Source organism: Nerophis ophidion, linkage group LG12, assembly GCF_033978795.1.
Source record: "Nerophis ophidion isolate RoL-2023_Sa linkage group LG12, RoL_Noph_v1.0, whole genome shotgun sequence".
NCBI lineage: Eukaryota > Metazoa > Chordata > Actinopteri > Syngnathiformes > Syngnathidae > Nerophis > Nerophis ophidion.
The window spans coordinates 15,039,648-15,065,000 of NC_084622.1; the positions used below are offsets into that span (position 1 = coordinate 15,039,648).

Consider the following 25,353-nt stretch of genomic DNA (forward strand, 5'->3'; position numbering starts at 1 on the left):
GTCGTGCCATCTAATTGCTGCCTTCTTTCTCAGGATGATGATGGGGAGGTTTGGTGAGTACTCATGTTGCTTTTCTTTCTTTGGCTGGACCTCAGGGACCCCAATATATGTCAAAAGTCTGGACCTCAGGGACCCCAATATATGTCACAAGTCTGGACCTCAGGGACCCCAATATATGTCACAAGTCTGGACCTCAGGGACTCCAATATATGTCACAACTCTGGACCTGAGGGACCCCAATATATGTCACAAGTCTGGACCTCAGGGATCCCAATATATGTCACAAGTCTGGACCTCAGGGACTCCAATATATGTCACAAGTCTAGACCTCAGGGACTCCAATATATGTCACAAGTCTGGACCTCAGGGACCCCAATATATGTCACAAGTCTGGACCTCAGGGACTCCAATATATGTCACAAGTCTAGACCTCAGGGACTCCAATATATGTCACAAGTCTGGACCTCAGGGACCCCAATATATGTCTCAAGTCTGGACCTCAGGGACTCCAATATATGTCACAAGTCTGGAACTGAGGGACTCCAATATATGTCACTAGTCTGGAACTGAGAGACCCCAATATATGTCACAAGTCTGGAACTGAGGGGCTCCAATATATGTCACTAGTCTGGAACAGAGAGACCCCAATATATGTCACAAGTCTGGAACTGAGGGACTCCAATATATGTCACAAGTCTGGACCTCAGGGACCCCAATATATGTCACAAGTCTGGACCTCAGGGACCCCAATATATGTCACAAGTCTGGACCTCAGGGACCCCAATATATGTCACAGGTCTGGACCTCAGTGACCCCAATATATGTCACAAGTCTAAACCTCAGGGACCCCAATATATGTCACAAGTCTGGACCTCAGGGACCCCAGTATATGTCACAAGTCTGGACCTCAGTGACCCCAATATATGTCACAAGTCCAGACCTCAGGGATCCCAATATATGTCACAAGTCTGGACCTCAGGGACCCCAGTATATGTCACAAGTCTGGACCTCAGGGACCCCAATATATGTCACAAGTCCAGACCTCAGGGATCCCAATATATGTCACAAGTCTGGAACTGAGGGACTCCAATATATGTCACAAGTCTGGACCTCAGGGACCCCAATATATATCACAAGTCTGGAACTCAGGGACCCCAATATATGTCACAAGTCTGGACCTCAGGGACCCCAATATATGTCACAAGTCCAGACCTCAGGGATCCCAATATATGTCGCAAGTCTGGAACTGAGGGACTCCAATATATGTCACAAGTCTGGACCTCAGGGACCCAGTATATGTCACAAGTCTGGACCTCAGGGACCCCAATATATGTCACAAGTCCAGACCTCAGGGATCCCAATATATGTCACAAGTCTGGAACTGAGGGACTCCAATATATGTCACAAGTCTGGACTTCAGGGACCCCAATATATGTCACAAGTCTGGACCTCAGGGACCCCAATATATGTCACAAGTCTGGACCTCAGGGACCCCAATATATGTCACAAGTCTGGACCTCAGGGACCCCAATATATGTCACAAGTCCAGACCTCAGGGATCCCAATATATGTCACAAGTCTGGACCTCAGGGACCCAGTATATGTCACAAGTCTGGACCTCAGGGACCCCAATATATGTCACAAGTCCAGACCTCAGGGATCCCAATATATGTCACAAGTCTGGAACTGAGGGACTCCAATATATGTCACAAGTCTGGACTTCAGGGACCCCAATATATGTCACAAGTCTGGACCTCAGGGACCCCAATATATGTCACAAGTCTGGACCTCAGGGACCCCAATATATGTCACAAGTCTGGACCTCAGTGACCCCAATATATGTCACAAGTCTAAACCTCAGGGACCCCAATATATGTCACAAGTCTGGACCTCAGGGACCCCAGTATATGTCACAAGTCTGGACCTCAGGGACCCCAATATATGTCACAAGTCCATACCTCAGGGATCCCAATATATGTCACAAGTCTGGACCTCAGGGACCCCAATATATGTCACAAGTCTGGACCTCAGGGACCCCAATATATGTCACAAGTCTGGATCTCAAGGACCCCAAAATATGTCACAAGTCTGGACATCAGGGACTCCAGTATATGTCACGGGTCTGGACCTCAGGGACCCCAGTATATGTCACAAGTATGGACCTCAGGGACCCCAATATATGTCACAAGTATGGACCTCAGGGACCCCAATATATGTCACAAGTCTGGACCTCAGGGACCCCAAAATATGTCACAAGTCTGGACCTCAGGGACTCCAATATATGTCACAAGTATGGACCTCAGGGACCCCAATATATGTCACAAGTCTGGACCTCAGGGACCCCAAAATATGTCACAAGTCTGGACCTCAGGGACCCCAATACATGTCACAAGTATGGACCTCGGGGACCCCAATATATGTCACAAGTCTGGACCTCAGAGAATCCAGTATATGTCACGGGTCTGGACCTCAGGGACCCCAATATATGTCACAAGTCTGGACCTTAGGGACCCCAAAATATGTCACAAGTCTGGACCTCAGGGACCCCAATACATGTCACAAGTATGGACCTCAGGGACCCCAATATATGTCACAAGTCTGGACCTCAGGGACCCCAAAATATGTCACAAGTCTGGACCTCAGGGACCCCAATATATGTCACAAGTCTGGACCTCAGGGACCCCAATATATGTCACAAGTCTGGACCTCAGGGACCCCAATATATGTCACAAGTCTGGACCTCAGGGACCCCAATATATGTCACAAGTCTGGACCTAAGGGACCCCAATATATGTCACAAGTCTGGACCTCAGGGACCCCAATACATGTCACAAGTCTGGACCTGAGGGACTCCAATATATGTCACAAGTCTGGACCTCAGGGACCCCAATATATGTCACAAGTCTGGACCTCAGGAACCCCAATATATGTCACAAGTCTAGACCTCAGGGACTCCAAAATATGTCACAAGTCTGGACCTCAGGGACCCCAATATATGTCACAAGTCTGGACCTCAGGGACCCCAATACATGTCACAAGTCTGGACCTTAGGGACCCCAATATATGTCACAAGTCTGGACCTCAGGGACCCCAATATATGTCACAAGTCTGGACCTCAGGGACCCCAATACATGTCACAAGTCTGGACCTTAGGGACCCCAATATATGTCACAAGTCTGGACCTCAGGGACCCCAATATATGTCACAAGTCTGGACCTCAGGGACCCCGATATACAAACCCTGTTTCCATATGAGTTGGGAAATTGTGTTAGATGTAAATATAAACAGAATACAATGATTTGCAAATCATTTTCAACCCAAATTCAGTTGAATGCACTACAAAGACAAGATATTTGATGTTCAAACTCATAAACTTTATTTTTTATTTTTTTGCAAATAATAATTAACGTAGAATTTCATGGCTGCAACACGTGCCAAAATAGTTGGGAAAGGGCATGTTCACCTCTGTGTTACATCACCTTTTCTTTTAACGGCACTCAATAAACGTTTGGGAACTGAGGAAACTAATTGTTGAAGCTTTGAAAGTGGAATTCTTTCCCATTCTTGTTTTATGTAGAGCTTCAGTCGTTCAACAGTCCGGGGTCTCCGCTGTTGGATTTTATGCTTCATAATGCGCCACACATTTTCCATGGGAGGCAGGTCTGGACTGTAGGTGGGCCAGAAAAGTACCCGCACAATTTTTTTACGAAGCCACGCTTTTGTAACACGTGCTGAATGTGGCTTGGCATTGTCTTGCTGAAATAAGCAGGGGTGTCCATGAAAAAGACGGCGCTTAGATTGCAGCATATGTTGTTCCAAAACCTCTATGTACCTTTCAGCATTAATGGTGCCTTCACAGATGTGTAAGTTACACATGCCTTGGGCAATAATGCACCTCCATACCATCACAGATGCTGGCTTTTGAACTTTGCGTCGATAACAGTCTGGATGGTTCGCTTGCCCTTTGGTCTGGATTACACGATGTCAAATTTTTCCCCCAAAATTTTGAAATGTGGACTCATCAGACCACAGAACACTTTTCCACTTTGCATCAGTCCATCTTAGATGATCTCGGGGCCAGAGAAGCCGGCCGGCGGCGTTTCTGGATGTTGTTGATAAATGGCTTTTGCTTTGCATAGTAGAGCTTTAACTTGCACTTACAGATGTAGCGACGAACTGTATTTAGTGACAGTGGTTTTCTGAAGTGTTCCTGAGCCCATGTGGTGATATCCTTTAAAGATTGATGTCGGTTTTTGATACAGTGCCATTTGAGGGATCAAAGGCACGGTCATTCAATGTTGGTTTCCGGCCATGCCGCTTACGTGGAGTGATTTCTCCAGATTCTCTGAACCTTTTGATGATATTATGGAGCGTAGATGTTGAAATCCCTAAATTTCTTGCAATTGCACTTTGAGAAACGTTGTTCTTAAACTGTTTGACTATTTGTTCACGCAGTTGTGGACAAAGGGGTGTACCTCGCCCCATCCTTTCTTGTGAAAGACTGAGCATTTTTTGGGAAGCTGTTTTTATACCCAATCATGGCACCCACCTGTTCCCAATTAGCCTGCACACCTGTGGGATGTTCCAAATACGTGTTTGATGATTATTCCTCAACTTTATCAGTATTTATTGCCACCTTTCCCAACTTTTTTGTCACGTGTTGCTGGCATCCAATTCTAAAGTTAATGATTATTTGCAACAACAACAAAAAGTTTATCAGTTTGAACATCAAATATGTTGTCTTTGTAGCATATTCAACTGAATATGGGTTGAAAAGGATTTGCAAATCATTGTATTCTGTTTATATTTACATCTAACACAATTTCCCAACTCATATGGAGACGGGGTTTCTACAACAATTCTTCTCAACAAAAGAGGAGAAATATAACCTTAGAAGAAAATGTCATTTAAAACATTTGTATGCACGTAGAAAACTTCAAACCCTTAGTATGTGGAATGAAATGATGTAGTAGATGAAGTAGGGAGGTAAAGAAAGCATCAATATGATTCACTTTAAGAGACTTTTCAAATTACAAGTGTTCACAAAGGACACATAAGAACAATTATGATCAACATCTTCAACCTTTTTTTTTTTTTAGATAAATACTATTTATGTATTTAATATTTGTTTTCTTACAATGGTATATTTTTTATTTGTTCACTGTTCTGTTACAGAAAACATGGAAATAGGATAGACTTTTGTTGGATTAAATAAGGTCAGCTTCTTCCTGCTCCTTTTCGGACGTGCTGTCATGAAACAAGTGTAAATATGTGACGACGACATTTTATCGTATGTGTGTTGGAAATATACTGACACTGAACTCAGCTTTGTAACAACAATAATAATAAGAATAACTGCGGTACTATAAAATAAGGTGTCTATTACTGTTTCTATTCGTGTGAATCTTTCAGTGACTCATAATTCCGTTCCATTCCGAGTCTTGGGGTGATCAGCTTGATTCAACCTGATGTATATTATTTGGTGTATACATTACACCAGGGGTCACCAACCTTTTTGAAACCAAGAGCTACTTCTTGGGTACTGATTAATGCGAAGGGCTACCAGTTTGATACACACTTAAATAAATTGCCAGAACTAGCCAATTTGCTCAATTTACCTTTAATAAATGAGTCTATATTTATATATATATATATATATATATATATATATATATATATATATATATATATATATATAAATGGGTATTTATGTCCGTCCTTCCGTTGTACATTTTTTTTCCTTTCACGGAAGGTTTTTTGTAGAGAATAAATGATGAAAAAAACACTTAATTGAACGGTTTAAAAGAGAAGAAAACACACAAAAAAAGGAAACATTTTATTTTGAAACATAGTTTATCTTCAATTTCGACTCTTTAAAATTCAACCGAGAAAAACTATTTAAGTTGAATCTTTTTGAAAAAATTTAAAAAAGAATTTATGAAACATCATTTGTAATTTTTCCTGATTAAGATTAATTTTAGAATTTTGATGACATGTTTTTAATAGGTTAAAATCCAATCTGCACTTTGTTAGAATATATAACAAATTGGACCAAGCTATATTTCAAACAAAGACAAATCATTATTTCTTCTAGATTTTCCAGAACAAACATTTTAAAAGAAATTCAAAAGACTTTGAAGTAAGATTTAAATTTGATTCTACAGATTTTCTAGATTTGCCAGAATAATTTTGATCATAATAAGTCTGAAGAAATATTTCACAAATATTCTTCATCGAAAAAACAGAAGCTAAAATGAAGAATTAAATTAAAATGTATTTATTATTCTTTACAATAAAAAAAATACTTGAACATTGATTCGAATTGTCAGGAAGGAGGAGGAAGGAATTTAAAAGGTAAAAATGTATATGTGTTTAAAAATCCTAAAATCATTTTTAAGGTTGTATTTTTTTATCTAAATTTTCTTTCTGAAAGTTATAAGAAGCAAAGTAAAAAATAAATGAATTTATTTAAACAAGTAAAGACCAAGTCTTTAAAATATTTTCTTGGATTTTCAAATTCTATTTGAGTTTTGTCTCTCTTAGAATTAAAAATGTCCAGCAAAGCGAGACCAGCTTGCTAGTAAATAAATACAATTAAAAAAAAATAGAGGCAGCTCACTGGTAAGTGCTGCTATTTGAGCTATTTTTAGAACAGGCCAGCGGGCGACTCATCTGGTCCTTACGGGCTACCTGGTGCCCGCGGGCACAGTGTTGGTGACCCCTGGTGTGTACATTACAGTGCTACCTTTTATGTTGCAGGCTGTAAAAATGAATAAATACATAATTAGGCGCGGAGATAGCTTCAAAAAAAACATTTTTTTTAATCGATTCTTGAAAACTCGCAATAGATGAGAGTTGCGATTGGGCTGTCAATCCATTTTAACCCCCCCCACCCCCCGCCCCCCTTCCTATTCCTAGTCCCAAACTACTCCAGTCAAAGTTCAAATGTATTCTCGCTAAAGATGAATCCATTTCCTCTTGTTCCACTAGAAAGAGATGCTTTCGACACGCTGCTGGATCACGCACCTGACAAGCTCAATGTGGTGAAAACGGTCAGAAGCATCATCGTCATCGTCATCATCATCCTCAGTGGAAACGTACTCTCATTTTTGTCATTGTTGCCTGTTTAGTCCCTCATCACCTTTGTCAACAAGCACCTGAACAAGTTGAACCTGGAGGTGACTGAGCTGGAATCTCAGGTATTTGTCTCAACACACCTGGATTTCATTGGGATTAGTTGTAGGTACAGTACATCTCCTGCTGTATGAACGTATAGTACACACCACCTTTCCATATGAGTTGGGAAATTGTGTTAGATGTAAATATAAACAGAATATAATGATTTGCAAATCCATCCATCCATCCATTTCTACCGCTTATTCCCTTTCGGGGTCGCGGGGGGCGCTGGCGCCTATCTCAGCTACAATCGGGCGGAAGGCGGGGTACACCCTGGACAAGTCGCCACCTCATCGCAGGGCCGACACAGATAGACAGACAACATTCACAATCACATTCACACACTAGGGCCAACAATGATTTGCAAATCCTTTTCAACCCATATTCAGTTGAATATGCTACAAACATATTTGATGTTTTTTTTGCAAATAATCATTAACTTTAGAATTTGATGCCAGCAGCACGTGACAAAGAAGTTGAGAAAAGTGGCAATAAATACTGATAAAGTTGAGGAATTCTCATCAAACACTTATTTGGAACATCCCACAGGTGTGCAGGCTAATTGGGAACAGGTGGGTGCCATGATTGGGTATAAAAGCAGCTTCCATGAAATGCTAAGTAATTCACAAACAAGGATGGGGCGAGGGCCACCTATTTGTAAGCAAATCGTCGAACAGTTTTAGAACAACATTTTTAACGAGATATTGCAAGGAATTTAGGGATTTTACCATCTACGGTCCGTAAAATCATCAAAAGGTTCAGAGAATCTGGAGAAATCACTGCAGGTAAGCGATGATATTACGGATCGTTGATCCCTCAGGCGGTACTGCATCAAAAACCGACATCAGTGTGTAAAGGATATCACCACATGGACTCAAGAACACTTCATAAAAACACTGTCAGTAACTACAGTTCGTTGCTACATCTGTAAGTGCAAGTTAAAACTCTACTATGCAAAGCAAAACCCATTTATCAACAACACCAACATACGCCGCTGGCTTTGTTGGGCCCGAGCTCAACTAAAATGGACTGATGCAAAGTGGAAAAGTGTTCTGTGGTCTGACGAGTCCACATTTCCAATTATATTTAGAAACGGTGGACGTGGTGTCCTCCAAAAACAAAGAGGAAAATAACCATCCGGATTGTTATAGGCGCAAAGTTCAAAAGCTAGCATCTGTGATAGTATGGGGGTGCATTAGTGCCCAAGGCATGGGTAACTTACACATCTGTGAAGGCACCATTAATGCTGAATGGTCCATACAGGTTTTGGAGCAACATATGTTGTCATCTAAGCAACATTATCATGGACGCCCCTGCTTATTTCAGCAAGGCAATGCCAAGGCACGTGTTAAAATGGGAGACCTGTCTCCCATCGAAAATGTGTGGTGCATAATGAAGCGTAAAATACGACAGCAGAGACCTTGGACTGTTGCTCTACATAAAACAAGAATGGGAAATAATTCCACTTTCAAAGCTTCAACAATTAGTTTCCTTAGTTCCCAAACGTTTATTGAGTGTTGTTAAAAGAAAAGGTGATGTAACACAGTGGTGAACATGCCCTTTCCCAACTACTTTGGCACGTGTTGCAGCCATGAAATTCTAAGTTAATTATTATTTGCAAAAAAAAAATAAAGTTTATGAGTTTGGACACCAAATATCTTGTCTTTGTATTGCATTCAACTGAATATGGGTTGAAAAGGATTTGCAAATCATTGTATTTCGTTTTTATTTACATCCAACACAATTTCCCAACTCATATGGAAAAGGGGTTTGTACATCTCCTACTATATTGACCAGGGGTGTCCAAACTTTATCAACTGAGGGCCGCAAACTGAAAAATCAAAGCAAGAGGGGGCTATTTTGATATTTTTTATTTTAAAAAACAATACAATGTATGTATAAAAAATATAAATTTTGGCCTCTACTTAGTTATGATCCCAGGGACCCCAAAGGGTTTTGGTCCAAAAAATATTAAAAATGTGTCATTATTCAATATTATTATTTTTATTATTATTATAGTTTTAAATCCCTAGATCAACATTAGGTCCATCTGTCAATATAATGATTTTAAAGATTTAAGTTGTATGATCTTTTTGTCACAAAAATCACAAAATAAGCAATATTATCACCCAATAATTTTTTTAAGTGGAATATTTGAGATTCTATAATAATTGGAGCCTTAAAAAGGTCCATAACTCTTAACACCATTGATTTTAATTCATTATTATTTTTTCAGCAATGCCACTTAAAAACAAATCTCACTAAAATGATTGGGGATCCAAAAGGGTCCTACTCATTAAATTTTTTTTACTGTTTACTTTTAAGACAATAATCTCGAGATCAACTTCATATCCATCCGTCAATTATAAGTTTTATTGTTGTTTATGTTTTTTGTTTGTTCATTTTAGGCCCTTTAAAAAACAGCTCAGTTTTTTATATGGCAAACACAAAATATGCAACCTTTTCCCCCAAAAAATATCTCAAAGTGGAATATTTAATGTGACGTAATTGGAGCCTTGAATAGGTCAATAATTCATAATGACATTGATTTTGATTCATTATTATTTTTTAAAGAAAGAAACAGCCTGCATGGCATCTTTGTGTTATTAGAGTAAACATTGCGACATTTTCATGTTACACTTCACCCGTTTTGTCTTTTATACCACTTTTTATTTTTAAAATATTTTCAATCTTATCTTTAAAATGTGCCGTGGAGGCCATTAGAACACACTTTGGACACCCCTGGTAAAGACGTACAGTACATCTCCTGCTGTCCCGCACTCAGTTTGCAGACGGAGTTTACCTCATCTTGTTGATGGGGCTGCTGGAGGACTACTTTGTGCCTCTCTACAACTTCTTCCTCACCCCAGAAAGCTTCGACCAGAAGGTATGAGGTTTGACTACTTCAGGTGACTTTCTGTACGCGTTGTTATTTGTACTATCTGCTTCCTGTCCCCGACTCAGGTGCACAATGTGGCGTTTGCTTTTGAGTTGATGCAGGACGGCGGGCTGAAAAAACCCAAAGCCAGACCAGAAGGTAAATTGCCACCAATAACAATAAAGTATTACTATTAATATTATCATAAAGCATACTTGTCAACCCTCCCGAATTTTCCGGGAGACTCCCGAAATGCAGCGCCTCTCCCCTAAACCTCCCAGGACAAATTTTCTCCCTAAAATCTCCTGAAATTAAGGCGGAGCTGGAGGCCACGCCCCCTCCGGCTCCATGCGGACCCGAGTGAGGACAGCCTGTTTTCACGTCCGCTTTCCCACAATATAAACAGCGTGTCTGCCTAATGACGTTATAACGGTAGAATGATCGAGGGCAAGTTCTTGGTTTCTTATGTGGGTTTATTGTTAGGCAGTTTCATTAACGTCCTCCCAGCACGGGAACAACACACAACAACAGTAGTCACGTTTTCGTCTATCGTAAAGCAGTTCGTCTGCCGTAAACGGCAACAATACTGCCATCTGCTGTACATGCACATGGTTAGAAAAATGGTGACAGAGAATAGAACAAGGATGGACAATTCAACCCTTAACTCAACAATGAGTAGATGAGTGTTATGTGTGTGTATGTATATGTAAATAAATGAAAACTGAAATTCAAGTATTTATTTTATTTATATACTGTATATATGTATATATTAAAATATATATATATATATATATACATATATATATATATATATATATACATATATATATATATATATATATATATATATATATATAGATATATATATATATATATATATAACTAGAATTCACTGAAAGTCAAGTATTTCTTATATACATATATATATATATATATATATGACGTTATAACGGTAGAATGATCGAGGGCGAGTTCTTGGTTTCTTATGTGGGTTTTTTGTTAGGCAGTTTCATTAACGTCCTCCCAGCGCGGTAACAACACACAACAACAGCAGTCACGTTTTCGTCTTTCGTAAAGCAGTTCGTCTGCCGTAAACGGCAACAATACTGCCATCTGCTGTACATGCATATGGTTAGAAAAATGGTGACAGAGAATAGAACAAGGATGGACAATTCAACCCTTAACTCAACTTATGTGTGTGTATATGTGTAAATAAAAAAATAAAAAAAATAAAAATATATATATATAAAACTAGAATTCACTGAAAGTCAAGTATTATATATATATATATATATATATATATATATATATATATATATATATGGGACGCCGTGGCGCGGTGCAGTGGGAGAGTGGCCGTGGGCAACCCGAGGGTCGCTGGTTCAATCCCCACCTAGTACCAACCTCGTCACGTCCGTTGTGTCCTGAGCAAGACACTTCACCCTTGCTCCTGATGGGTGCTGGTGAGCGCCTTGCATGGCAGCTCCCTCCATCAGTGTGTGAATTTGTGTGTGAATGGGTAAATGTGGAAGTAGTGTCAACTACCTTGAAGGTAGAAAAGCGCTATACAAGTACAACCCATTTATCATTTATTTATCATTTTTATATATATATATATATATATATATATACATATATATATATAAAATACTTGACTCTTAACCACGCCCCCCACCTTCTGAAATCGGAGGTTTCAAGGTTGGCAAGTATGTCATAAAGTAGTCAAAAATATTTGTTGGTGTTCTATTCTACCTTGAAATAGCATTGTAGTGTGAAGAAATGTCCACTAGATGGCAATGTTGTGTTAGGTTGACATGAGCCTGTAGTGTGCCATCCATAAATCTACACGAACGACATACTGTAAATGTAATGAAGTCATAGTGACTGATCACCCACTTAAGGTTTAATCAACATTTCATGCCGTGCAGGTCGTTTTAGTGTCTGCATGCAATGGCAAAGATGAAACGATGCGTTTGTTTTTATTAAGTTAACATCGGCGTCATCATACTGCGATCCACTCAGGTCACTTTGACATTGAAACAATCATGAAAAACATTATTCATCACATTTCATTCTCATTACACTCACGTTGTGCAGGAAACTATTGTCTAAGCTTGGATGTTCCATAGTAATGTTATCCAGCAAATCTATTTATCTCCCATTGAGCAGCAAGACCTAGTTCTGCAGAAATAAATTACAATATGCAAATAAGCCGTATGATAATTGTCACTGCTTTCTGTTTTTGACCCATTTGGAGTTTTGTGTATCTCAACAGACAATACGCACTATGTACATGCTTCACTTTTCTATTCTTGTCTCCTCATTTCATATAAAAATTATTCTTTTGAAAGGAAATATCTTCAATGTACAAAACCCGTTTCCATATGAGTTGGGAAATTGTGTTCGATGTAAATATAAACGGAATACAATGATTTGCAAATCCTTTTCAACCCATATTCAGTTGAATATGCTTTTTTGCAAATAATCATTAACTTTAGAACTTGATGGCATCAACACGTGACAAAGAAGTTGGGAAAGGTGGCAATAAATACTGACAAAGTTGAGGAATGCTCATCAAACACTTATTTGGAACATCCCACAGGTGTGCAGGCTAATTGGGAACAGGTGGGTGCCATGATTGGGTATAAAAGCAGCTTCCCAAAAAATGCTCAAGAAAGGATGGGGCGAGGTACACCCCTTTGTCCACAACTGCGTGAACAAATAGTCAGACAGTTTAAGAACAATGTTTCTCAAACTCCAATCGCAAAAAATTAAGGGATTTCAACATCTACGGTCCATAATATCATCAAAAGGTTGAGAGAATCTGGAGAAATCACTCCACGTAAGCGCCATGGCCGGAAACCAACATTGAATGACTGTGACGTTCGATCCTTCAGACGGCACTGTATAAAAAACCGACATCAATCTCTAAAGGATATCACCACATGGGCTCAGGAACACTTCAGAAAACCACGGTCACTAAATACAGTTGGTCGCTACATCTGTAAGTGCAAGTTAAAGCTCTACTATGCAAAGCAAAAGCCATTTATCAACAACATCCAGAAACGCCGCCGGCTCCTCTGGGCCTGAGATCATCTAAGATGGACTGATGCAAAGTGGAAAAGTGTTCTGTAGTCTGACGAGTCCACATTTCAAATTATTTTTGGAAATATTCGACATCGTGTCATCCGGACCTAAGGGGAAGCGAACCATCCAGACTGTTATCGACGCAAAATTCAAAAGCCAGCATCTGTGATGGTATGGGGGTGCATTATTGCCCAAGGCATGGGTAACTTACACATCTGTGAAGGCACCATTAATGCTGAAAGTCAAATACAGATTTTAGAACAACATATGCTGCCATCTAAGCGCCGTCTTTTTCATGGGCGCCCCTGCTTATTTCAGCAAGACAATGCCAAGTCACATTCAGCACGTGTTACAACCGCGTGGCTTCGTAAAAAAAGAGTGCGGTTATTTTCCTGGCCCGCCTGCAGTCCAGACCTGTCTCCCATTGAAAATGTGTGGCGCATTATGAAGCGTAAAATACGACAGCAGAGACCCCGGACTGTTGAACGACTGAAGCTCTACATAAAACAAGAATGGTAAAGAATTCCACTTTCAAAGCTTCAACAATTAGTTTCCTCAGTTCCCAAACATTTATTGAGTGTTGTTAAAAGAAAAGGTGATGTAACACAGTGGTGAACATGCCCTTTCCCAACTACTTTGGCACGTGTTGCAGCCATGAAATTCTAAGTTAATTATTATTTGCAAAAAAAATAAAGTTTATGAGTTTGAACATCAAATATCTTGTCTTTGTAGTGCATTCAACTGAATATGGGTTGAAAAGGATTTGCAAATCATTATATTCTGTTTATATTTACATCTAACACAATCTCAACTCATATAGAAACAGGGTTTGTATTGTGTTTTTATGCGGCAACTCATGGATCAGTGGTTCATTTCAAAGGGTGAGCGCGCAATTTGAGAAAATTTCAAAAATAATTGTTTAAACAATAATGTATATATAAATTTTATTATGTTTGCATTCATTGTTTTCACGTTTCTCCAGTGAATTATTTTTGCTTTCCTCAATTTAATGTTGATAATATGATAATATTGATGCGTACGAATATTTGTTGTCATTTCCTGTGCTTTTAATTATCGTTATCAATTCATTGATTAGCACGGTGGAGAGGGGTTAGTGCGTCTGCCTCACAAAACGAAGGTCTTGAGTAGTCCTGGGTTCAATCCCAGGCTCGGGATCTTTCTGTGTGGAGTTTGCATGTTCTCCCCGTGACTGCGTGGGTTCCCTCCGGGTACTCCGGCTTCATCACACCTCCAAAGACATGCACCTGGGGATAGGCCCCTCCCACCTCTAAAGACATGCACCTGGGGATAGGTTGATTGGCAACACTAAATGCTCCCTAGTGTGTGAACGTGAGTGTGAATGTTGTCCGTCTATCTGTGTTGGCTCTGCGATGAGGTGGCGACTTGTCCAGGGTGTACTGCGCCTTCCGCCCGATTGTAGCTGAGATAGGCACCAGCGCCCCCCGCCACCCCCCAAGAGAATAAGCGATAGAAAATGGATGGATGGATAAATCAATTAATTTTGTTCACACATACATTTTATTCTTTAATATTCCTTTTACTATTTAGTACATGTAATTAATTGTAAATATTCTCATTATTTTCTCATACTGTATTATTATGTATTAAATATTCATATTTTTAATGTTAATGTGTGCGATATTTCTTCATTTTAATAATGAATTGGTATAATGCAAATATATTTATTAAATAATAAAAATCTGTAACTCAGCAGGTTCCTGTCAAACAGGAACATCCATCCATCCATCTTCTTCCACTTATCCGAGGTGGGGTCAGCAGCCTAAGCAGCCTAAGCAGGGAAGCTCAGACTACCCTCTCCCCAGCCGGGGGATCCCGAGGCGTTCCCAGGCCAGCCTCAACGTGTCCTGGGTCTTCCCCATGGCCTCCTGCCAGTCGGATGTGCCCTAAACACCTCCCTTGGGAGAAGTTCGGGTGGCATCCTGACCAGATGCCTGAACCACCTCATCTGGCTGCTCTCCATGTGGAGGAGCAGCGGCTTTACTTTGAGCTCCTCCTGGATGACAGAACTTCTCACCCTGTCTCTAATGGAGGAAACTCATTTCGGCCGCTTGTACCTGTGATCTTGTCCTTTCGGTCATAACCCAAAGATCATGACCATAGGTGAGGATGGGAACGTAGATCGACCGGTAAATTGAGAGCTTTGCCTTTCGGCTCAGCTCCTTCTCCACCACAACGGATTGATACAGCGTCTGCATTACTGAAGACGAGGCACCGATCCGCCTTTCCCTCTCAAGATCCACTCTTCCCTCACTTGTGAACAAGACTGCTTGAACTCCTCCACTTGGGACAATATCTCCTGCCCAACTCAGAGATGGCACTCGACCATTTCCCGGGTGAGAATCATAGATTTTCTGATGCTGATTCTCATCCCGGTCGCTTCACACTCGGCTGCGAACAGATCCAGTGAGAGCTGAAGATCCTGGCCAGTTGAAGCCATCAGGACCACATCATCTGCAACAAGCAGAGACCTAATCCTCCAGCCACCAAACTGGATCCCCTCACCGCCCTGACTGCGCCTAGAAATTCTGTCCATAAAAGTTATGAACAGAATCGGTGACAACGGACAGCCTTCGCAGAGTCCAACCCTCACTGGAAACGTGTCCGACTTACTGCCGGCAATGCGGACCAAGCTCTGACACTGATCATACAGGGAGCGGACCGCCACAATCAGACAGTCCCATACACCCTACTCTCTGAGCACTCCCCACAGGACTTCCTGAGGGACACGGTCGAATGCCTTCTCCAACCATGTAGACCGGTTGGGCAAACTCCTATGCACCCTCCAGGACGCTGCCAAGAGCTGGTCTACCGTTCCACAACCAGGACAAAAACCACATTGTTCCTCCTGAATCAGAGGTTTGACTATCCAGCGTATCCTCCTCTCCAGTAAACTTGAATAGACCTTACCAGGAAGGCTGAGGAGTGTGATCCCACAATAGTTGGAACACATGCTTTGGTTCCCCTTCTTAAAGGGAGGAACCACCACCCCGGTCTGCCAATCCAGACGTCCCGCTCCCGATGTCTACGCGATGTTGCAGAGTCTTGTCAACCAGGACAGCTCCACAGCATCCAGAGCCTTAAAGGGGAACATTATCACAATTTCAAAAGAGTTAAAAACAATAAAAATCAGTTCCCAGTGGCTTGTTGTATTTTTTGAAGTTTTTTTCAAAATTTTACCGGTCTCGGAATATCCCTAAATAAAGCTTTGAAGTGCCTTATTTTCGGCTCTCTGCGAAGACACTGGCCATTTCCCTGTGACGTCACACAGTGCTGCCAATGTAAACAAACAATGGCAAATAGCACAGCAAGATATAGTGACATTAGCTCGGATTCAGACTCGGATTTCAGCGACTTAAGCGATTCAACAGATTACGCATGTATTGAAACAGATGATTGGAATATGAAAATATTGAAGAAGAAACTAAAGCTATTGAGCGAATAGCTATTGACTCTATTCATAGCCATAGCATGGCCGAATAGCTGCGTTAGCATCGCCGGTAAAATGTGCGGACCAAACGATCAGGACTTTCGCATCTTGTGACACTGGAGTAACTTAAATCCTTCGATTGGTAAGTGTTTTTTTCGCATTAAATGTGGGGTGGAAGGAAACGTTATATAGTTGCAAATGCATCTACAGGTTATCCATACATCTCTGTGCCATGTCTGCTTTAGCACCGCCGGTAAATAGCATGTTAGCATCGATTAGCGTAGCATGTTAGCATCGATTAGCTGGCAGCCAACATCAACAAAACTCACCTTTGTGATTTCGTTGACTATCGTTGCAAATGCATCTGCAGGTTATCCATACATCTCTGTGCCATGTCTGCTTTAGCATCGCCGGTCAAATGTGGAGACACTCTGGCACATTCAATGGGGGTCTGGCGGCAGACACTTTGGCATCTTCGGGCCAGTGGTGCAACTTGAATCTCTCCCTGTTAGTGTTGTTACACCCTCCGACAACACACCGTCGAGGCATGATGTCTCCAAGGTTCCAAAAAATAGTAAAAAAAAACGGAAAATAACAGAGCTGAGACCCGGTGTTTGTAATGTGTTGAAAATGAAAATGGTGGGTGTGTTACCTCGGCGACGTCACATTCTGACGTCATCGCCTCCAGCGCGATAAACAGAAAGGCGTTTAATTCGCCAAAATTCACCCATTTAGAGTTCGGAAATCGGTTAAAAAAATAGACGGTCTTTTTTGTGCACCATCAAGGTATATATTGACGCTTACATAGGTCTGGTGATAATGTTCCCCTTTAAGGATCTCATCCAAGCTTTTTAACTACCTCGGCAACCTCAAACCCAGAAATAGGAGAGCCCACCACAGGGACGGCGTGGCGCAGTGGGAGAGTGGCCGTGCGCAACCCGAGGGTCCCTGGTTCAAATCCCACCTAGTACCAACTTCGTCACGTCCGTTGTGTCCTTGAGCAAGACACTTCACCCTTGCTCCTGATGGGTGCTGGTTGGCGCCTTGCATGGCAGCTCCCTCCGTCAGTGTGTGAATGTGTGTGTGAATGGGTAAATGTGGAAGTAGTGTCAAAGCGCTTTGAGTACCTTGAAGGTAGAAAAGCGCTATACAAGTACAACCCATTTATTTCCCTAGGCACTGCTTCCTCATAGGAAGACGTGCTGGTGGGATTGAGGAGGTCTTCGAAGTATTCTCTCCACCGATCCACAACATCCGCAGTCAAGGTCAGCAACACACCATCCTCACCATACACAGTGTGGACAGTGCACTGCTTCTCCCCCTGAGGCGGCGGATGGTGGTCCAGAATCGCTCCGGGCCTAGCTCCAGAGGGGAACCCTGGTGACCTGCGTCTGGGTGAGGGAACTCTAGGTCCTCGATTTTTACTTTTTATAAAGGTCTTCGAGATGCTCTTTGTCTGATCCCTCACCTAGGACTTGTTTGTTTTGGTAGACCCTACCAGGGGGCATAGAAGCCCCTGGACCACATAGCTCCTAGTATCATTGGGACACACAAACTCCTCAACCACCGCAAGGAACAATTTCGTCGAATGAAATGTTTACTTATTTTGTGTTTTTTTTCCTCAGATGTGGTCAACCTGAACTTGAAGTCCACCCTTAGAGTCCTCTACAACCTTTTTACCAACTACAAGAACTCTGACTGACAGCGTCTGCAAGGAATGACAAACATCGACTCTTAAAGGAATGTTACGCACAAGTGGATGAGAGTCGCGACTCATTCATCTTCCCTTGAACCTGCTTTGATTATTTATTCTTTTCACGCAAGTTTAGACTGGCTGAGCTTAGCCTGTCTCCGTGTGGCGCAGCGCGGCCTTCAAATGCAACACATGAATATTAAATTCACCCTGCCATCTAAAATACTCTAATGTCTTTTGTATGAATATTAAATGATGGTTCCGACATCTTCGTCATGTTTTTATTCAATACCTCCCGCCTGGATGTAGCGGTAGGCTAAAGTCTGTTAGCATTGGTAACTTTCAAACTGGTTATTAACGCAGTTAGCGTCACTTAGCTGTGAAACCACAAACAAAATGACATTATTAATTCTTCTCATAGAATGTCGAAAGGTAAATGGCGGAATTTATTTGTTTACTTTAGGCTAGCTGTTAGCCGTTAGCTTTAGCATTAGCTTTTAGCCTTCAAAAAGACATTTGAATGCACATTTCTCTGTGTTTATGTACAAACCCCGTTTCCATATGAGTTGGGAAATTGTGTTAGATGTAAATATAAACGGAATACAATGATTTGCAAATCATTTTCAACCCATATTCAGTTGAATATGCTACAAAGACAACCTATTTGATGTTCAAATAATTTTGCAAATAATTAACTTAGAATTTCATGGCTGCAACACGTGCTAAAGTAGTTGGGAAAGGGCATGTCACCACGGTGTTACATCCCTTTTTTTTAACAACACTCAATAAACGTTTGGGAACTGAGGAAACTAATTGTTGAAGCTTTGAAAGTGGAATTATTTCCCATTCTTGTTTTATGTAGAGCTTCAGTAGTTCAACAGTCCGGGGTCTCCTCTGTTGTATTTTACGCTTCATAATGCGCCACACATTTTCCATAGGAGACAGGTCTGGACTGCAAGCGGGCCAGGAAAGTACTCGCACTCTTTTACTACGAAACCACACTGTTGTAACACGTGGCTTGGCATTGTCTTGCTGAAATAAGCAGGGGCGTCCATGATAACGTTACTTGGATGACAACATATGTTGCTCCAAAACCTGTAAGGACCATTTAGCATTAATGGTGCCTTCACAGATGTGTAAGTTACCCATGCCTTGGGCACTAATACACCCCCATACCATCACAGATGCTGGCTTTTGAACTTTGCGCCTCTAACAATCCGGATGGTTATTTTTGTCTTTGTTCCGGAGGACTCCACGTCCACAGTTTCCAAATATAATTTGAAATGTGGGCTCGTCAGACCACAGAACACTTTTCCACTTTGCCTCAGTCCATCTTAGATGAGCTCGGTCCCAGCAAAGCCGGCGGCGTTCCTGGGTGTTGTTGATAAATGGCTTTCGGTTTGCATAGTAGAGTTTTAACTTGCACTTACAGATGTAGCAACCAACTGTGGTTACTGACAGTGCTTTTATGAAGTGTTCCTGAGCGCATTTGGTGATATCCTTTACACACTGATGTTGGTTTTTGATGCAGTACCGCCTGAGGGATCAAAGATCTGTAATAACATCGCTTACGTGCAGTATTTTTCCAGATTCTCTGAACCTTTTGATGATATTACGTACCGTAAATGGTAAAGTCCCTAAATTCCTTGCAATAGCTCGTTGAGAAATGTTGTTCTTAAACTGTTCGACAATTTGCTTACAAATTGGTGACCCTCACCCCATCCTTGTTTGTGAATTACTTAACATTTCATGGAAATGGTAAAAGACTATCTGATTGATCCTTACTTAGCACCAGCCATAAAACCACTGTCAGTAACTACATTTGGTCGCTACATCTGTAAGTGCAAGTTAAAACTCTACTATGCAAAGCGAAAGCCATTTATCAACAACACCCAGGAACGCCGCCGGCCTCGCTGGGCCCGAGCTCATCTGAGATGGACTGATGCAAAGTGGAAAAGTGTTCTGTGGTCTGACGAGTCCACATTTCAAATTATATTTGGAAACTGTGGACGTAGTGTCCTCCAGAACAAAGAGGAAAATAACCATAAGTTCAAAAACCAGCATCTGTGATGGTAAGGGGGTGTATTAGTGCCCAAGTCATGGGTAACTTACACATCTGTGAAGGCACCATTAATGCTGAATGGTCCATACAGGTTTTGGAGCAACATATGTTGTTATCCAAGCAACGTTATCATGGACGCCCCTGCTTATTTCAGCAAGACAAGTGTTACAACAGCGTGGCTTTGTAAAAAAAGAGAGTGAGTACTTTCCTGGCCCGCCTGCAGTCCAGACCTGTGTCCCATCGAAAATGTGTGGCGCATTATGAAGCGTAAAATACGTCAACAAGACCCCGGACTGTTGAACGACTGAAGCTCTACATAAAACAAGAATGGGAAAGAATTCCACTTTCAAAGCTTCAACAATTAGTTTCCTCAGTTCCCAAACATTTATTGATTGTTGTTAAAAGAAAAGGTTATGTAACACAGGAGAGAAGTTAAGTCCCTACCTTTAGTCAAAAGTGATTTATGACCCCCCATAAAACAATGATTTATGACCCTCAAGGTCAAAGGTCAATGATTTATGAGGGGTCAAGTTCAAAGGTTAATGATTTATGAGGGGGTCAAGGTTAAAGGTCAAGGTTAAAGGTCAGGTTCAAATGTCAGGTTCAAATATCAAGGTCAAGTGGGTGTGGCTTACCCGGAAGAGGGTGGAGTTAAGACCTGCGGTGGGAGTGGTTAAACCAGGAAGAGGGTGGAGTTTTAAACAGAAAGAGGGCAGAGTTAAGACCTGCGGTGGGAGTGGTTAAACCAGGAAGAGGGTGGAGTTAAGACCTGACAGGGAACAGAGGAGGGATCAGTTTTTTTAAGAAAGCAATGTCATCTGAGCAGCATGTGACCATATATTTGATAGTTTAAATGTTTACGATCGTTTGAAACAACTTCCAGATTTCGATGTATTGATGGCTGGGAATGTTACGTGTGGAGATGTGGACACGCACGCACTTCACACACACACACACACATGCACACACACACACACACACACACACACACACACACACACACACACGAGGGGTACAAAAGGGCAGTGTAAGGCTTAGTCATTATTTGGAGCTTTATACGTTAGCGTAAAGACTTTGTTCGATTCGGTCATGATTAGTGAAACGCCTGTGTCGATTTATAAAAATAATAAAACTTACATTGACGCTCCGCAAAAAAGTCGAGTGTTTCTAAATCGTATTCAGATGCCGCCGACCGAATCTTTGCGTGAGAAATGGGATTTGGAAGCGTACGGGATGGAGGGATCTTTTGGATTTGTATTCAGATACGAAATGGGTGATATCTGCTTATTTCAGCTAAAAGAAAGAAGAGACGGAAGCCCTTTCTCGATATTTTCATCGTTATCTACCGTGGATTGGGAAGTTTTAAGACTGGCAATGCCCGATTTCCTGTGGCGTGATCCTTCACCGGTGGATAAACGCGTAAAAGGAAGCTTGTTTACTTACCCGACGATGGATGAGTTGAATGAGAGAAGAATTCTGTTCAGCGCTACCTGGGAGACGAAATCTTCAGCCTCGGGTCGTTGGTTTTTACGTGCCAGTCTCCGTGCTCCAAAAATCACCGGTACCTATACGGCTCAGTGGACCGAGCCCGATGTCTTTTCCCTGGAGTCTTTCAACGATGAATGCGGGGTGTTTACACCGTTGGTGGTCGTACCCATCGTGGCATGGCGAGAGCGAATGGCGTCGATGAAGGAGAAAATAAACGACTTGTTCCGAAGCAGTCGACAATGGAAAAGCATGCTGACGACGAGAAGAAAGTTGTCCTTTGAGACCACACCCCCGACGGAGGACGAAAGGACCTCCCCCGCTTCAGTTTCAACCAATAACCTTCAAGGAAACACCCCCTCCACCGACTCGTCCAATACCCTTTGAAAATCATAGCGTTAGTTTGATTGGTCGAGACTTTTTTTTCGACCCTCCCTATAAAAACAACCCCCACCCTGCAATTTTTTTTTCGACCAGACCATATTGGCTCCCTTTTTTGAACGCACGGATCTCAAACAAGAAAATGGCAAACAAGACCATCAGACGCGTAAAGACCCGTCTTATACCACAGGACGATTTCAAACCATCCGTAAACACGACTGATGAAGCAAACATGGCCGAGATCTTTAACCCTCCTGAAACGACGGCTGGATCGGAGGTGGTGAGCGACGATGAGACGTGTCGCTTCGGCAGATGTTTCTGCAGATGGGGGGTGAAAACCGACAACGCTACGCAGTCTTTGCCAGATGACGATAGGAAGGAGGAGGAAAAGGAGAATGACCTGATCATCATAACACCTCCGCCGTCCCCGCCACCACCCCCGTCACCATCCCTGTCACTCTTGGACCCCCCGTTGCACATCGATGATGAAACCGATGGGGGGAAGTGGTTGCTTTTCACCAGCACGGTGAAAACGGCCGTGTTTCATCTCCTCAACGAGGCCATCCGCCAGTTCAGGTAGAGCGAATGTTACGGTTGTCGGGTGAACCATCCGAGCCAGAGAAACCACCCGTGCCTGGAACCCTATGAAGAGGACTTTCTCCTGTACAACTACGACGGACTCATCAAGACTCTGCGTACGTCTAAATTCATTCAAGCCATTCAACGCTTGCTGATGCTTCGTCGCATCGAGGCTGAGGATTCAAGGGTCGAATCCTACGCCGACTCTCTGCTGTCTCAGCTGAAATCAGAGAGAAATGTCTGGTGGGCCATAGATGACGTGTACAACGAGTTGGTACGGGGTGATGAAACGATTTTGAGACATCTGGATATGGTGACAGAGTGTTGGAATAATTACAAAAAAGATGGGTAATTATTGGAGAAAACTTGTAAACTCCATCGAGAACCACGCTGTTATTTACCCGTTGATTGACGCGATGGAAGCGTATGTTCTAAAACGAGACAAACCTCAAAAACTACAAATTATTCTTGATTATGCCCGCTCTAAGCCTACCTGGGAAGCTACCTGGAAATCCGTTGTCTCTCATGCTTTTGACTTTGACATTTTTGAATCAATTTTGAAGGAATGGTCTAAAGAAAAGTCTTTTCAACCTTCTCCTTATCACGTGTTCATTTTATATGCTCTGTTTGTTGATATGTCGATGTATCGTCTACGATGCGACATCCCCGTCAACGTTTTGTTTGAACTACAAAAACTGCACGAAGCGATTAAATTCACCTACGGTATACCTGTTTTACATCAAACCTTGATTATAGTTTATAGTTTATAGAAAAAAATTGTTTTAGATTCGCTGTGTGGTGTCCATGAATGAATAAAAACAAACTGTTTTAGATTCATTGTGTTGTTTCCATGAATGAATAAAAGAAATGTGTACCAAGCAACACGAGTTCATTTCTCTTTGTCTTTCCACAATGGAGAAAGCTATGGAAAAAGCATACCATACACCCGCACACCCGGGTAGTTTTGGAGGGGTAGATCGACTCCGTCGAGCTGTGCAGGATGAAACGGGGCAACGTGTCACAAAAGAAAAAGTTCAAGAATATTTAACGGGACAGGACGCCTATACACTCCATAAACCGGTTCGCATTCATTTTCCAAGAAACAGAGTCTTTGTCCCGCGACCTTTAACCCAGTTTCAAGCCGACCTCTGTGACATGCAAGCCTTGGCTGAATATAACGACGGTTATAATTATTTATTAACGGTCATAGATGTATTTTCCAAGAAGGCCTATGTGAGGGTTTTGAGGAGAAAGACGTCCGTGGAGGTGGTTGAATCGTTTCAATCGGTGTTGGGGGAAAGTCAGATTCCTCGCAAACTCCAAACCGACGCGGGAAAAGAATTTTTTAACAAGAGTTTTCAAGCTCTGATGAAGAAACACAATATTGTACATTTTTCTACGGCCAGCGATCTCAAAGCTTCGGTGGTTGAAAGATTTAATCGTACTCTGAAAGGGAGAATGTGGAGATATTTTACAGCCAACAACACCAGGCGCTACCTAGACGTCTTACAAGACTTGGTAAAAAGCTACAATCACGGATATCACAGCAGTATTAAAATGAAACCGGTGGATGTGACTTTGGAAAATACCCCTCAAGTGTTTGAGAATCTCTACGGCTCATTCACAGCATTCAAACGCAAATACAAATTTGCCACGGGAGATATGGTGAGAATATCCAAAGTGAGAGGAGTGTTTGATAAAAAATATGAACAGAGTTTTACAGACGAGGTGTTTACAATAACACGACGTCTCCATCGATCTCCCCCGGCATACAGACTGAAAGATTTTGACGGTGAAATAATAGAGGGTTCTTTTTACGAAGCCGAGTTGCAGAAAGTAAAAGAGAGCGAGGACAAGCGCTATCATGTGGAGGAAATTCTAAAACGACGTACGGTCGGTGGCAAAAAACAAGTTCTAGTGCACTGGAAAAACTGGCCCGAAAAATTCAACAGTTGGGTGGACGCTGACCTCCTTACAAATGTATAAAACAATCTGATGCCTTTGATGAGCCTCACAGTCTAAAGATCATCGAGCATTATGGATCATTCCTGCAACGAGGGTTTTTACCTCACCTTACCCTCCAACGCCAGCCTCAACGTATTTAAAGAAAACAAAAGTTCCCATTACCAGATAGATTTAAGTCAACATATAGATTTAGCAGGCTCATGGGAGGTGGCCTTAACAGAGATTTCATACCCTCGCTCATGGTATAATGTTTCTAACGGAGCATTTTATGAATGGCTAAAGAGACCTCCACCGGTGGGACCTGAAAGCAATCCTGGAATGGGGATAGTTTACCGTCAAGAATTGAGAGGGGGATGTTATGAGAACATTACACGATTCATAAATGAACTGAATGAATCTTTACAAAAAATTGACAACGATGTGAGGATAGCCTTTGACGATGTTAAAAAGCGAATCTCCTATCAATCAGGGGGTCAAACTCATTTTCGTTTTTCCCCTTCCCTGGCTTACATCATGGGAGTGAAACCTGGAAAGTGGATCAACTTTGACCGGGGGTCGGCCCCCTATCCCGCGGATAT

The 25,353-nt window shown here is 41.9% G+C and overlaps 1 protein-coding gene across 3 annotated transcripts in view; it reads left to right on the forward strand.

The window, feature by feature from the left end:
* Window positions 1-18,568, forward strand: part of parvb (parvin, beta) — a 50,761-nt gene extending 32,193 nt beyond the window's left edge. For all 3 annotated transcript variants that reach the window (XM_061916884.1, XM_061916886.1, XM_061916885.1), the window contains exons 8-13: window positions 34-53; window positions 6,991-7,052; window positions 7,131-7,199; window positions 9,962-10,063; window positions 10,141-10,213; window positions 18,236-18,568. In XM_061916884.1, the coding sequence (XP_061772868.1) occupies window positions 34-53; window positions 6,991-7,052; window positions 7,131-7,199; window positions 9,962-10,063; window positions 10,141-10,213; window positions 18,236-18,312 (403 nt within the window). In that variant the 3' untranslated portion in view covers window positions 18,313-18,568. The remainder of the gene's footprint in view (window positions 1-33; window positions 54-6,990; window positions 7,053-7,130; window positions 7,200-9,961; window positions 10,064-10,140; window positions 10,214-18,235) is intronic.
* The last annotated feature ends 6,785 nt before the right edge of the window (window positions 18,569-25,353 follow it).